Below are 14,371 nucleotides of genomic sequence, written 5' to 3' on the forward strand. Positions count from 1 at the left end.
TGGAACTCGAGTTGTAGACCAGGCTGACCTCGAACTCACAGACACCTGCCTGTTTCTGTCCCTGTCCTCCCATCCTGTCCCCATGCCCTCCCCCCATTAGAGGCATGAGCCACCACCACCCCACCTCAGCACATTCACATTTTAATAGAAGCTTTTAGCTGAGAGCTGGCTTGGGATGCACTGGAAAGTCCTTGCATGTCCTTGCTTGACCCGGTGCAGCCTTGCGGGTTGAACATGGGGCTTTTCTGAACTAGATCACCTGGAAGGTGCATTTGTCAGCACCACAGACTTTGGTGTTCTCTAAGGTGAAGTGCATATTTAAACTTCAGATAGGTTTAATTTTAGAGAAGGTGGTTTGGGGAGTGGCTTGGTGTCTATCAAGTTTTTCTATGCATGTCTTAGTTTGAGACTGGGGCTGATGGTGGAGAGAGAGGACTCTAGTCACCTAGCTGATTCCCCCATGCATTCTGTAGTTGTGAGGCCAGTGGTGTAGACTTGAGCTTGGAAATGGCTGCTTGGATTGGGTGTGTAGTGAGGTGTGTCGTAATTAATTAGGCTATAACTTTCAAAGGGGCTCAGTTTAGAATTTTAGTTTTCTTTAAGTGTATTATTAAGTATGGACACAATGTTGAGCAAGGGCTCAGCATCTATCACAAGAGGCTCAAGAGTTGGAGGCAAGCCTGGGCTACCTGGAGAGACACTATCTTAAAAACAAAAACCGAGTGTGAGCACCCAGAAGCCCTGGAACTTGGAACCTTGGTTTGTTAGTACTAAGCAGAATTTCAGACAGGGTCTTACTGTGTAGTCCTGGCTAGCCCAGAACTCTCTATGTAGACTAGACATAGAGAGTTTAAACACAGAGAGCCTCCTGCCTCTGTCTCCCAAGTACTGGGATTAAAGGTGTGTGCCACCAAGCCTGGAAAGAGGCAGGTTTTGCTGTGGCATTCTGTCAGGAACACACAAGCCCACAGGAGAATGAACTGTGATCTAAAGCAGTTTTCCCTGGGGAGCGGGCACTGTCATTACCTAGACTTAGGTGTCCGTAGGCCTTCAACCCTCCCGAGTGGCACTGGGGTTAACGCCAGGCCCTGCACTTGTAGGCACATGCTGTACGTCTGAGCTGTCCCTGCAGCCCATGCTTTTGACTGGCAGCCATAGGGCCAGGGCACCGGAAGCATTTGTGGCCCTCCTAGGAAAGCGTGCTTGGTGCCGGAATCACAAAGGCTTCTCTGGAGTTGACCAGCAGCTTGCCACCGCCATTATCTGGATAGGCAGGGCTGGGACTTGAGTCAGTCTGCCTCTCAAATGTGTCCAGTGTTTGTTTCTTGGTTGGTGGCATTGGATAGGTTATGGTGTAGATTATTTACTCACTGATTTTCCCCCCCAGGGTAAACCTGTGTCTGATAATCAGGGTTTTTTTGGTCATATCTAGTACCCCAAAACATTTCAGCTGTCCAGAAAACAGCTAGCTTGGTTTGTTAGCTAAATTGGGTGTGAACTCAGTTCATTTGGGGTGGGGTGGAGTTGTTCTTTAAACAGGATTTCTTTGAAATAAGTTTTCCTGGCACTGTGCAGCACTCAGCTCATTAATTCGAAGTCGATCCGCCTTCACTAAATACGGTTTTCTTTAGCACAGTGCTAGCTTTTAATATGTCAACATGGAATCCAGAAGTCGTTCAGAGCTCAGAGCTCTGTTGCCACCTCCTAAGCTGCAGGCTCAGAACCCTTGGAAAGGGGAAGAGTGGGTGTGGAGGTGGGAGGAAGGGTTAGTTCCCCAGGAGCAGCTTCCTTCTCGGGCAGGCAAGTGGATGAGGCCCTAGTGTTTTTATTTTTCAAACAGTTGCTGCCTTAGACACCAAGTGTGCAAACGACCACCATAGCTTTCTCTTTCCAAAGCCAGTCTTCCTTTAAAGGGGCCTCAGAGCATGCCTGCCCTCTCAAGAAGTGACGGGTGCTGGCGTCGGTTGGTTCTGTTCAGCCTTCTTTGCCTTTCATGTTGCTGAATGCTGGGTGTGCTTAGGAAGCTGGATGTGCCCTGGGGAGACAGGACAGCTCTGGGCTTGCCGCTGCCCCCTGGCTCTTGTGTGGCCCTTGGGGAAGAACGGAGCTTTGAAAGTAAGAGGCTTCCTGTCTGGCCTCCATGTCCATCCAGCCCGTAAGACGTTAGAGAGGTTTTGCCCTGCTGTCCTGCGTGGGGCTGGGGCTCGGACAAGCACAGGTGTGTTTTCTGATGATTTCCTCATGGGCAGTGGTGGCTTAACTCTTGTGAGGACTGCCTGGGTCCTGCACACTGCAGGTGTGTCCTGTCTTGGCTTCTTGGCCCTCCCATAGGATAGAGCTAGGGGAAGTAAGTTTTCCATGAGAGCGGCTTGCTTCTGTCTTCAGGGGCTGCTGATCCGCTGCCTGGGAGCCCCGGGGGGTGCAGCTGCTGTTGAACTGAACACTAGGTGTTGGTGTCTGTGAACTCTGGAGACTGAAGTCACGCCAGCCTTCCCAGGCTCCTTTCCCGTAGCCCTGTTTCCAGTGCTCACGGTGTTCAGGACTCATTGGCCATGCTGAGTGGGAAGCAGACTAGAGTCGCTGGTTTGTGTGGGAAACTTATTCCATAGTGTAAAAAACTTTATTAACAAGACCTTGTTTCAGGCATTGAGGTTCTTATTTCCATGGGAACGAAAAGAGAGGCAGGATTTGGTCCCTGCCCTGTGGTTGATACTGCCAAACGAATGTCAGGATGAAGGAGCATGGAGGGGGGGGGAGGGGAGGGGAGGGGAGGGGTTCGCAAGCACTCTGAAGAGAGAGGCTCTCTACCCTTTAGTCTCTCCCGAGCCTGAGGGCCAAGGTGCCACCTGGTTGGTCACCTCAAGGCACAAGGGAGGGGCTCTGCCATGTGAGACTGCACAGGTGTGTGACTTCCTAGGCAGTGAAGGGCTTCAGTGTGGTTTCAGTTTCAGGCTCCACCGTGGGGTCCACTCAGCTTCAAGAAGGCAGTGGTAACACTAGGTGTGATCTCGACACACCTTTGATCCCAGCATTCAGGAGGAAGAGGCAGGTGGGTCTCTGTGAGTTTGGCCATGGAGAAAGACCCTGTCTCAAAATAAAATAAAATAAAAAGAAAGACCCTGCCTCAATTGCCACCTACTCAAAAAAAAAAAAAAAAAAAGTAACGGTGTGTTTTAAAAGTGGCTGCTGTAGGTATTGACGAAGAGCCTCCTCCCTTTGCTGTTTCTTGGTAGGTTCCTAGTTCGCTCTTTAAGAAGAGCTGTAGTTTGGAGTCCCGTGTCCTTAACTTCTTGGTGTGTCAGTGACAGAATGTGCAAGGTCAGCTCCTAGTCCCCCCCCCCTTCGTTTTTTGTTGTTGTTGTTGTTGTTGTTAGAGACAGGGTTTCTCCTTGTAGCCCTGGCTGTCCTGGAACTTGCTCTGTAGACCAGGCTGGCCTCGAACTCACAGAGACCTCCTGCCTGTGCCTCACAAGCGCTGGGATGAAAGGCCTGCGCCACCACTGCCTGGCCCCAGCCCCATTTCTAATGCAATGCTTTCTGCATTGCTGGGCAGAGAGTGGAATTTGGCCCTGGAATCACTCAGTTGGGGCCTCCTGAGCTCTGTGTCTGCGGAGTGATCTGAGCAGGTAAACGAACTTCCCAGAGGCTGTCGGTGGTGAAGTGCACGGAGAGGCGGTCACTGTGTGACTTGTGAGGTTCTGGCTGTCATGGAGCTCAGGATCTGTTTGAGTGGAGAGAGAAAGAGGCCTGTGTGAAGCTAGACCTGTAAGCACCATCAGTGCCACGTGCAGGCTGCCTTCCTGCCAAGCTGTCCTCACATGACTCACTGGGTTTCTGAAAATGGGACTCATTGCTATTGGCGCTTCCCCTCCTGTTGAGGAGGAGGAGGGCTGCCTTGTCCCTAAGGAGGACTTTGCCGGAAGATAAGGACCCATGCATGTGTCATTGTGTTCCTGCTGGGCTGCCCGCTCCCCTCCTCCATTCCCAACCCTTGCAGTTCCCTGTCCTTTTGGAACATGCTGTCCGTCACTGCTAACTGTAAACAGAGCTCGATGGGCCCAAGGCCCAGTGAAAACCCAAGGCCTGTCCTGTGTGTCTGCACACTACCGCCTAGTCAGGCTGGAGTTTTCTCGGGTTCCTTCAGTAGGCAGTACTGTGTGTGTGTTCCTGGGCCCTCTGCAGCGTGGTAGTCACTGGCTGCCTGCTCTTCCCATCCTGTAACCATTGTCACACATTTCTTCCTTAAATCTGCTTTTGGTTGTGGTTCATTAGAGACATTACCATAAACCCTCTCCCCATTTTTAGTTAAATCTTACAGAGGAGTGGCCCCTGCCAGTCTTGTGTGCCCCTGCTTCATGGAGGGTGCAGGCGGCAGAGCAAGTGTGGGGTTTCCCGTGCCTGGGCACTCCCTCCAGCAGAGTCTGTAGTTCTCTAGTCTCTGGATTGCTGCGGAGCCAACTAAACCTGGTGCTTAGGTACATAGAGTTCACAAATTACATCACATCTTTCTTTCCCTTAAGTTTTATTTTAAGATCATTGTTGATTCATAATATATTAAAATAATACAAAATGCTGCTATGGTGAGCTATGAGCTCTTCAAACCTGTTTCCACCGTGGAACTGTGTTGCAGAAATAATGTCCATCCACACTGTCGGGTGGGTACCGTTTCATGTGCTCCAGTGATGCCACTCTGCAGCCATTCCCTCTGCCCTTCTAAAGCTCCTCACAACCTCTGGCCTCCAGTTTCTGTAAGTTTGTCTTTTCCTGAATGGTATATAAAGTTCAAGGTCATCTTAGTTACATAGAGGCTAACCTGGGATATATGAGACCCCTATCTCAAGGCAAAGTAGACAGACAGTACAAGTGGATTCTTGTGGGTGTGTGACTCCTTAGGCTGTGGACAGTGTGTGTGCAAATGTAGGGTCATTCCTTTCCATGTGTGCGCACTTCCTGAAGGACTTGTGGCCGTTGCTGCTTTGAGCTTGCATGTCTACCACCCCATCGGGCTGGTGCTGGGTTCTCTGGTGGCTTCATGTTCAGGGTTCAGTTTTTAGAACATGGCTGCTCTCCAGATTGGTGGCAATGGTTCACATTCCTGCCCGCAGTATCTGAAGGGTTTTTCTCTCCACGTCTTCCTCAGCTTTTAGTGTATGTTGTGTCTGTCATCTGGTGGTGTACAGTGTGGTGCACAGTGACAGTGGCCTGCGTGGTTCTGTCTGTGTCTCCCAGTGGCTGGCGTCTCTGCTCCTCATTCCTTTTTCTTTTTTTATAATTTATTTAACTTTATTTTATGTGAAATGATGTAAAAGGTATCAGATCCCCTGGAACTGGAGTTACAGACAGTTGTAAGCTACCATGTGGGTGCTGGGAATTGAACCCACGTTCTCTAGAAGAACAGCCAGTGTGCCTCACTGCTGAGCCATCTCTCCAGGCCCCTCTGCTCCTCATTTCTATGTGGAGCTGTTTGCATGTGTCTAAGCTCCCTGGGAACTCCTGTTTCCCTCTTTTTTTGAGATGATGGTTTCACTCCTTAACCCAATCTGGACTTGAACTCATAATCCTCCTGCCTCCACCTTCCAGCTGTTGGGGTTGCTGGCATGCACCGTAATGCTTTTATTCATATTCTGATTGCATTTTAATTATTAAGAGGATTTTTGTTTTGTTTTAGATCATGGTAAATATTTAAAGAAAAAAGGCCATCCTAATTTTTTCCTTCCTTCAAATTTCTACATTTGTCAAAATCGACTTAGGCAGACCCTGAGGTGCAGTGGGGTTCAGCTGTGCTGGTGCTGATTGTGCACACAGCCTTGGGTTCATCCTCTCAGCCCGGAGGAGGAGGGAGCGGCACACTGCAGTTTTCTGCGTCTGTTTGGCCCACTGGGGTTCTGTCTCTCCCAGTAGAGAGCAGTTAGCCTTTAACTGCATAACCATGGCCAGGGTGAGGGATCTTCCCTGTGGATTGCTTTTCAAAGTCACGTTAGCTAGGTTGGTTCTTTTGCCTTGTACATAGATTCGAAAATCATCTTGCATTTAACTACAAGAAGAGCCTGCCGGGGCTTGCACTGTGTTGAACTTGAAAATGCATGTGGGCAGAATTGCCAGTCCATGACCGTGGGTCTCCCCTCTTCTGGAAGATTGCTGTGCTGCAGCCTGGGGACAAGGTGCTTTTTGTCTAAGGGTGCAGCAGTGATGGCTGTCATTTCCTTCTGTCCTGCCATTTGTCACAGGCCTATGAAAGGAGGTTCCCTACATGTCCTTTGATTCCAATGTTCGTGGACAGTGACACCGTCAGCGAATTCAAGAGTGAAGATGGGGCTGTTCATGTCATCGAGAGGCGCTGCAAGCTGGATATCGACGCTCCCAGGCTGCTGAAGAAGGTGGCTGGAGGAGGGGGACACAGGAGGCTGGGAGCCGCCCAAGACAGTGGACTCACGTTCAGCAAGAGCACCGTTAATAAATGCTTTCCCTCTTTGTCTCTTCTTTAAGATCGCAGGAGTCGATTATGTTTATTTTGTCCAGAAAAACTCCCTGAATTATCGAGAACGCACTCTGCACATCGAGGCCCACAATGAGACGTTTTCTAACCGGGTCATCATCCATGAGCACTGCTGCTACACGGTGAGTCGTGGCCCCAGCCCCCGGGGCCCCAAGGCCACGTGCAGCCACTGTTAACAGGACGCTTCTTTGTGCTGCACCAGCTGCTGTTGCTCCATCGAGATGAATGACAGTCGGGGAGTTGGTGTAGCGTGCTGGGGGAAGGGCTGTGTGGTTGTGGCAGTCAAGGCAGTCAACTGTTCTTGTTTCTAAGGCAGGGACTGGCTCTGTACCCTAACTGTCTTGGAATTTGCCCTGTAGACCAGACTAGCCTTAACTTATCACCGTCTTGCCTTGTCTCCTGAGTGATGCTGGATTATAAGTGTACCCTTGCACTCAGCTCCTGATTAGTTTGTTTTGTTTTTTTGAAACAGGGTTTCACGGTGTAGCCCTGGCTGGCCTGAGTTTATTATATAGAGCAAGCTGGGCTGGAATACACAAAGGCCTATCTGCCTTTGCCTCCAAGTGCTCAGACTAAAGGCATGTAGTAACCAAGGCCTATGGTGATATATTGTGTACCCTAATAAAATTTGCCTGAAGATCAGAGAACAGAACAAGCCACTAGATTAAACATAGAGGCCAGGCAGTGGTAGCATACACCTTTAATCACTAGCACTCGTGACACAGAGATCCCGACCTCTGTGAGTTCAAAGTCATCCTGGACTACATGAGATTGACTCAGTCTAGGAGAGAAACAGCCAGACACTGGTGGCATACACCTTTAATCCCAGTACTTAGGAAGCACACATACATGCCTTTAATGGCTGGATGGAGAAAGGTAGATAAGGTGTGAGGAGACAGGGACTAGAAGACTTTTCAGCAGACGTGTCCCTTTCAGTTAGAGGCTCTTTCGGGCTGAGGAGTCCCAGAGGTCAGAGGTGGTGGCCGTGCTTTGCTCTGCTTCTCTGATCTTTCAGCTTTCACCCCACTATCTGGCTCTGGGTTTTTTATTAAAAAACCTTTTAACATTCGGACAACAAAGGCTAGCTTCCTGGTTGGTTTTTTTTTTGTTTGTTTTTTTTTTTTTTTTTTTTGTTTTTTGTTTTTTGTTTTTCGAGACAGGGTTTCTCTGTGTAGCTTTGCGCCTTTCCTGGGACTCACTTGGTAGCCCAGGCTGGCCTCGAACTCACAGAGATCTGCCTGGCTCTGCCTCCCGAGTGCTGGGATTAAAGGCATGCACCACCACCGCCCGGCATCTGGTTGGTTTTTTAAATATGAAGTTTTGTTTGTTTTTTCCTGGCCCAGCTTCTGACACTTTGGATGTGTTTTGAAGCCAAGCTTGAGTGTCTTTGTGAGCAGAGCTCTGAGCATCTGTGCAGCTTGGGCTTCACTGCATGCTCTTATTGCAGGAGCTGCTTCCCCAGAGCGTGAGAGAGAGTAACCCCTCCTGGTCTCTGCTTCTGCTGTTAGCCTCCTACACCGCCCTCCACACAGAATCCAAATGAGCACACTTGTCCCTTCTTCAAGCCCACAGCACTCCCCATCCCTGCAGAGGAACCCGGAGTCCTCACCCCCTCCCCACGCACCAGCCTTCCGCCCCTTGCTGTGCCCTGCAGCCGGCCATGCCGTCTCTAGCCCTGCAGCCCTGCTGGGCCTTTCTCAACTACCTATGGCATATGTATCCCTCTGGGCCGGAGCAGCAGAGTGTGGCTCCTTTTCTGTCCACGTACAGCACCACGTACAGGTGCTGGGTGAGCAGATGAAGGGGCTAGAGGTGAAAAGTCACTTAGAAAGTCATTATGATTAGAACCTTTGAATGGCGACTCCATCTGGGTAATGCTTTGTCCTGCCTTCTCCTTCCTCGTGACAGTGATGCCATTAAACAGGTTTCTTCTGGGTACTGGTCAGCTAGCGGGAGCCGACGGGATGTCTCTGTTGCGAGCGTGGTAGTGGGAATGGGTTCTCTGCTTGCAGGTTCACCCTGAGAACGAAGACTGGACCTGTTTTGAACAATCTGCAAGTTTAGATATCAAATCCTTCTTTGGGTTTGAAAGTACAGTGGAAAAAATTGCCATGAAACAATATACCAGCAACATTAAAAAAGTGAGTGTCTTTCTTGGGATTTTATGGAGAAGGAGGTGGTCGTCTCTGAGAGAATGACTACAGCCTGGTTGTCTTTTAATTTATTGTTTACTTGTTGAGACACAGTTTCCATAGTTCACTCAAACTCGTAATCCTCTTGCTTCAGCCTCCCAGGTATTAGGGTCACAGGTGTGCACCACTGCTTCCAGTGAGAATTATTTTGGAGGTGGGTAGGTGGGGGATAGGGGGTTGAACTTAGGGCCATACATGTGCTAAGCTAGCATTCCACCACAGAGCTGTGTCCACAGCCCCCAGATGCTGGTGTGGGTAATGTTTTATAAACTGGTGAGTGGGGGTTCATGTTAATCATAGCTGTCTTACCTCAAAGGGGAAAGAAATCATCGAGTACTACCTGCGGCAGCTGGAGGAGGAAGGCATCACCTTCGTGCCCCGCTGGACCCCACCCTCACTGGGGCCCTCATCAGAACCATTGTCAGCAAGCAAGAGTCAAACCACATCTGCAGCTGTCCTGGTCCCAGATGCTGCTGCCCTCAAGGAGGGGCTGAGCGGGGAGGGCCTCAGTAGCCCAGGCACAGCATCTGAGGCTGTGGTGGGAACCCCTGACGGTGAGTCTGGCACAGCCAGGGGACCCGTGGGCCTCCCCTCCTCCCCCCATGGCTCTGTCCAGCTGTGTCTCCTAGAACTGTCCACCTCGCACAGAAGAGAAAGCCATCTGTGTCTTACCTTGTTTCCCAAGCCTCCCACTTCCAGAACACCTTCATTTGTTCTTTTTCACTAAATAGACGTTATTTCTAGTCGTTCACTGATTGGGACCCGAGAGTGATCTCTGTGTGTTTTGACTGTAACGATAGTGGCAGCTTTTCCATCCCACGGCCCTCTGCTCCCTCTGTATAGCTCCCACTCGGAGCACTCAGTGACCAGTGTTACTCCTTTAATGAGGGCTGCCTTCAGGTGGACGAACCCTCAGTTCAGTGGGTTTGCTGAGGCAGAGCGCAGTTAGGTGACTTGTCAATAGTCACACAGCTAGTGAGTGTCAGGGCTGGGCCACGGTTTGTGTGCATTTCCATGTGCTAAGCACATACACAGGGCACAAGTTCTCAATTTTAATTACAAAAGGTTTAGAAAATAGGGGAGAAAATCAGAAAACGTAGGAAGATTCTAACCCTGAGAAGCATTGTTAAGACATTGGAATGTATCTTTCTTCATTCTGTTTGTCTTTGGACGGTCAGCCAGGGAGGGAGTTGGTGTAGTGCTCTTGAACTCAGGCCCTGTGTTGAAGATGAGTGTATTCTGTTAAGCGATCAGCCTGTCCTGAGTAGTACTGAAATTACAGGCGGAGGACCTTCCTGTGTTTATCGGGATCTGATCTTAAAGACCAATTACTCACCTGTGGTTATCAGTGATATCGCCCTAGACTGCCTTATTGCCCCGCTACACTCCAGCACACCCTGCCTGCCGCACACCAGCCTCTCTGAGGCGACCCAGGCTCGCTCCGTGGTCAGTAACACCACACACCTTCGATTCCAGACAAACTCGACGCCGACTACATCAAGCGGTACTTGGGCGACCTGACCCCGCTCCAGGAGAGCTGCCTCATCAGGCTGCGCCAGTGGCTGCAGGAGACTCACAAGGGCAAAGTGAGTGCTGGCCCCTCCCCGTCAGTGATGCGGCCCTTCCCCTGTCAGTGCTGGCCCCTCCCCCGTCAGTGCTGGCCCCTCCCCGTCAGTGATGCGGCCCTCCCCGTCAGTGCTGGCCCTCCCCCGTCAGTGCTGGCCCCTCCCCGTCAGTGCTGGCCCCTCCCCCATCAGTGCTGCGGCCCTTCCCCTGTCAGTGCTGGCCCCTCCCCGTCAGTGCTGGCCCCTCCCCTCAGTGCTGGCCCCCCCGTCAGTGCTGGCCCCTCCCCGTCAGTGCTGGCCCCTCCCCCGTCAGTGCTGGCCCCTCCCCGTCAGCGCTGGCCCCTCCCCGTCAGTGCTGCGGCCTGCGCACGCGCCTGCAGTCTCCTTTGAGGCTCCTGAGAGTAGAGCTCCTCCTGGTCCCGCGTGCGGTGCCCCTGAGTGTGTCTGCTGTGGCACCAAATCCTCACGGCAGGTTTAAGATGCCATCCACACACGAGTAGCCGTGTTTCCTGTGTTTCCCAGAGAAAAGTCTAGCTCAGAAACCACGAAATGCCAATCAGCAGAACATAGTGCCTGTCCATGTTGAGCTGGAGCCCAGACATGTTGGAGCATTTTTTTAAGTGTTGGCCTTAGCATACAGAGGAATCAGCTTCATTGTGACATTTAATAAACATATATCATTGTACTTGGTTATTCAGGAGAATGTCATTCTCCTCCCCCATCACAATGGAGCTTTGCTTCTGAGATTGGGGGAGATCCTAGCCCCACAGAAGTGAGGTTTATAGAAAACGGGACATTTAATTTACTATGTCTAGCCAGTGTGGACATTATCAGATAAAGGGAGCTGAGCATCATGTGTGCCTGACCTGGTCCCTCGGGCCTGGTTGCCTTGGCTTACAGCTGCCAATCACCAGTCGTTAGGGAAGCAGCCACAGAAGAGCACCTTTGCTGGACAGCTGTATAGTGGATGCTCCAGCTCCTTCAGCTGTCCAGTCTCCACATCCTTCAGTCCTCCCAGCTCTGTGGGTGAGTATAGTGTGAGAATCAGGGCAGCGGAGGGGTTGGCAACTAGCTGAGGTGGAGCTGGTGCGTGATCAAGCCAGATCCTAACTTGGACCACTTGGTTCTGGCACCTCCAGTCCTGTTCTGCCCCTCCCCTCCCCTTTCCTCCCTTTTCTTTTTAAAAGAAATGTAGGTAACTGGTTTATTAGGGTGAGAATATATTTCTATGTATGTATTTAAATTTTTTATCTTATGGATATGAGTGTTTTCCCTGCATGTATATCTGTGTGCCGTGTGTGTGCAGTGTCTGTCAAGGCCAGAAGACTCCCTGGGACTGGAGTTAGAGATGATTGTGAGCCTCCCTGTAAGGGCTGGGAATTGAACCTGGGTCCTCTGGAGGAGCAGCCGGTGCCCTACCTGCTGAGCCGTCCGTCTCTTCAGCCCTGCCTCCTCCACTTTCTTTTTTGGGAGAGTCTTATTGAGCTTCAAACTTGGAAAAAGATTTTTTTAATGTTTGTTATTTTATGTTTATGGATGTTTTGCTTACATGCATGTCTACACGGCATGTTTAGCCACTGATCTGTCTCTCCAGCCCCAAATAGTGGAAAACTCTTGATCCTCTGGTGTCAGCCAACTGAGTACTGAGGTTAGGTGTGTGTACCCTCCTCCATGCCCGACTCCCAACACCTACATTCTTTGGTTTTTCAAGACAGAGTTTCTCTGTGTAGTTTTGGTGTCTGTCCTGGATCTTGCTCTGTAGAACAGGCTGGCCTCGAACTCACAGAGATCAGCCTTGCTCTGCCTCCCAAGTGCTGGGATTAAAAGGCATGCACCACTGCTGCCCGGCCACCTCCATTCTTAATCACTTGGGTGACTAATTCTTTTCAGATGATTGATGCCATGTCCTCAGCACTGGCTTTGTCTCACATGGCCAGGAAGGGTCATGGGAGGCTACTGTTCCTACTCACTTCCTGGCCCATGATGGTCCTACTACCCTCATTCATGAATATCTAGCCTTGGGGGAGATACCTGGCCCAGAGTAGGCTGGGAACACAGCCTCAGGCTTGTTCTTTATTCAGGCAAGCATCCTAGGGAGGAGAACATTCCGGTATGTCTACACACACCAGCACCTGAAGTGTACTGTGTACAGAGAAGCTGTCTTGCTACAATTCACACAGCGGCCAGATGTTTAAGTAGTCCATTTACAGCCGGTTGTGATGGTATATGCCTTTAATCAAGCAGAGGCAAAGGGGTCAGTGTCTACATAGTGAGTTCCAGGCAGAGCTTTATAGTGAGACCCTGCCTCAAACAAACAGAGATCAGTTTGCCTCCACTTTACTTTGCTGAGTTGAAAATGGTACAATCAGGATGGTCTATCCCAGTACTGACTGCTTTTTTCATGACACTGGGGGTGACTTCTCTGGCAGCAGTTTTTGGTGGTGCAAGGGATAGACCCTTGCCTTGTACTTGCTAGAAAAGCATTTACTGTGCTCAACCTAGGGATGCTGCTTCTTGGCACTGTGAACAGCGTGGCTCACTGTTGGCAGGAGGTAGGTGTCTTAGGTTGGGTTTCTATTGCTGTGAAGAGACACCATGACCATGGCAACTCTTATAAAGGAAAAACATTTAATTGGGGTGGCTTACATTTTCAGAGGTTTAATCCATTATCACATGGTGCAGCATGGAGTGCAGGCAGACGTGGTGCTGGAGAAGAAACCAAGCTGAGAGTCCTACAGGGTTTGGTTTTTTTTTTTTTTTTTTTTTTTTTTTTTTTTTGAGACAGGGTTTCTCTGTGTAGCTTTGGAACCTATCCTGGAACTCACTCTGTAGACCAGGCTGGCCTCGAACTCTCAGAAATCCGCCTGCCTCTGCCTCCCGAGTGCTGGGATTAAAGGTGTGTGCCACCACCGCCTGGTGAGTCCTACATCTTTGATCCACAGGCAACAGAAAGTGAACTGTCTCACTAGTGTGACCTGAGCATATATGAGACCCCAAAGCCCACCTCCACTGTGACACACCTCCTCCAACAAGGCCACATCTCCCAATAGTGCCACTCCCTACGAGCTTAGGGGCCAGGTACATTCAGATTACCACAGTAGGTTTGACTTTCTCCAGCAGCTCCCACTTGGCTTAGAGACCTGTCTTCTCCTAGATTCCAAAGGATGAGCACATTCTCCGCTTTCTGCGTGCCCGGGATTTTAATATTGACAAAGCCAGAGAGATCATGTGCCAGTCTCTAACTTGGCGGAAACAGCACCAGGTGGATTACATCTTGGACACCTGGACTCCACCCCAGGTCCTTCAGGATTACTACGCTGGAGGCTGGCATCACCATGACAAAGGTAGGGTGAGCCTGACATGGCCACAGCTCTGTGCTTCGTGGTATCCTCCATGGCACCCTGTAGCATGTCGGGGACAGCCAGGCATTGGGAAGTGGTACGAGTGCCTTGCCTTCTGTTCTTAGGGAGTCTGGTTGGTCCAGGAGAACACTGCAGTGTGTGATACAGTTCGGTAGCCCAGCGCTGACAGACGGCTTGACCACCACCTTTAGAGTAGCCAAAAGCTGCCTGGCCTGGTCTCCTGCCACAGACAGTGCAGAAGAGCTCCCTGAGGCCCAAGGCACAGCACAGGTGCATGCCAGCCACCCCTAGAAAAGGCAGCTTCAAGAAACTCCCCTAGCCCCTCACCTGCCTCAGCCTTGTGGGAAGATGCACCCTGTCCACATTCCTCTCGCCGCTGACCTAGAGCCTTCCAGCTGTATGGGTGGCACTGTGGTCACAGACACGACAGAGACACTAGGAACTGGGCCCTCCTCCCCTTGAACATGTCTTTTCAGATCAACAGCTCCTGGAAATCTTGGTTTTAATTTTGTGAATGTAGTTCTCCAGATTAATTGTAGCTTTATTAATTTTTGCTTTTTTTACTTTTTTGAGACAAGATCTCATGTAGCCCAGACTAGCCTTGAACTCGCTGAAATAGTTAACAGGAGCTTTTAACTCATCTTTTTTTGTTTTTAATATTGTGTATAATTGAGGGTGACAGTAACTTTTGGGTTTCTGCTTGACACGGGGTCTCTTTATGTAGCATAGACTAGCCCTGAACCCAAGATCCTCCTG

At 50.4% G+C, this 14,371-nt stretch overlaps 1 protein-coding gene across 3 annotated transcripts in view; it reads left to right on the forward strand.

The window, feature by feature from the left end:
• The window catches only part of Sec14l1 (SEC14 like lipid binding 1), a 45,260-nt gene that overhangs the window by 18,293 nt on the left and 12,596 nt on the right, over positions 1-14,371 (forward strand). For all 3 annotated transcript variants that reach the window (XM_028889740.2, XM_028889742.2, XM_028889741.2), the window contains exons 3-8: positions 6,228-6,377; positions 6,487-6,618; positions 8,509-8,637; positions 9,005-9,242; positions 10,165-10,274; positions 13,408-13,597. In XM_028889740.2, the coding sequence (XP_028745573.1) occupies positions 6,228-6,377; positions 6,487-6,618; positions 8,509-8,637; positions 9,005-9,242; positions 10,165-10,274; positions 13,408-13,597 (949 nt within the window). The remainder of the gene's footprint in view (positions 1-6,227; positions 6,378-6,486; positions 6,619-8,508; positions 8,638-9,004; positions 9,243-10,164; positions 10,275-13,407; positions 13,598-14,371) is intronic.

The sequence above is a fragment of the Peromyscus leucopus genome, chromosome 8b (assembly GCF_004664715.2).
Source record: "Peromyscus leucopus breed LL Stock chromosome 8b, UCI_PerLeu_2.1, whole genome shotgun sequence".
Taxonomy (NCBI): Eukaryota; Metazoa; Chordata; class Mammalia; order Rodentia; family Cricetidae; genus Peromyscus; species Peromyscus leucopus.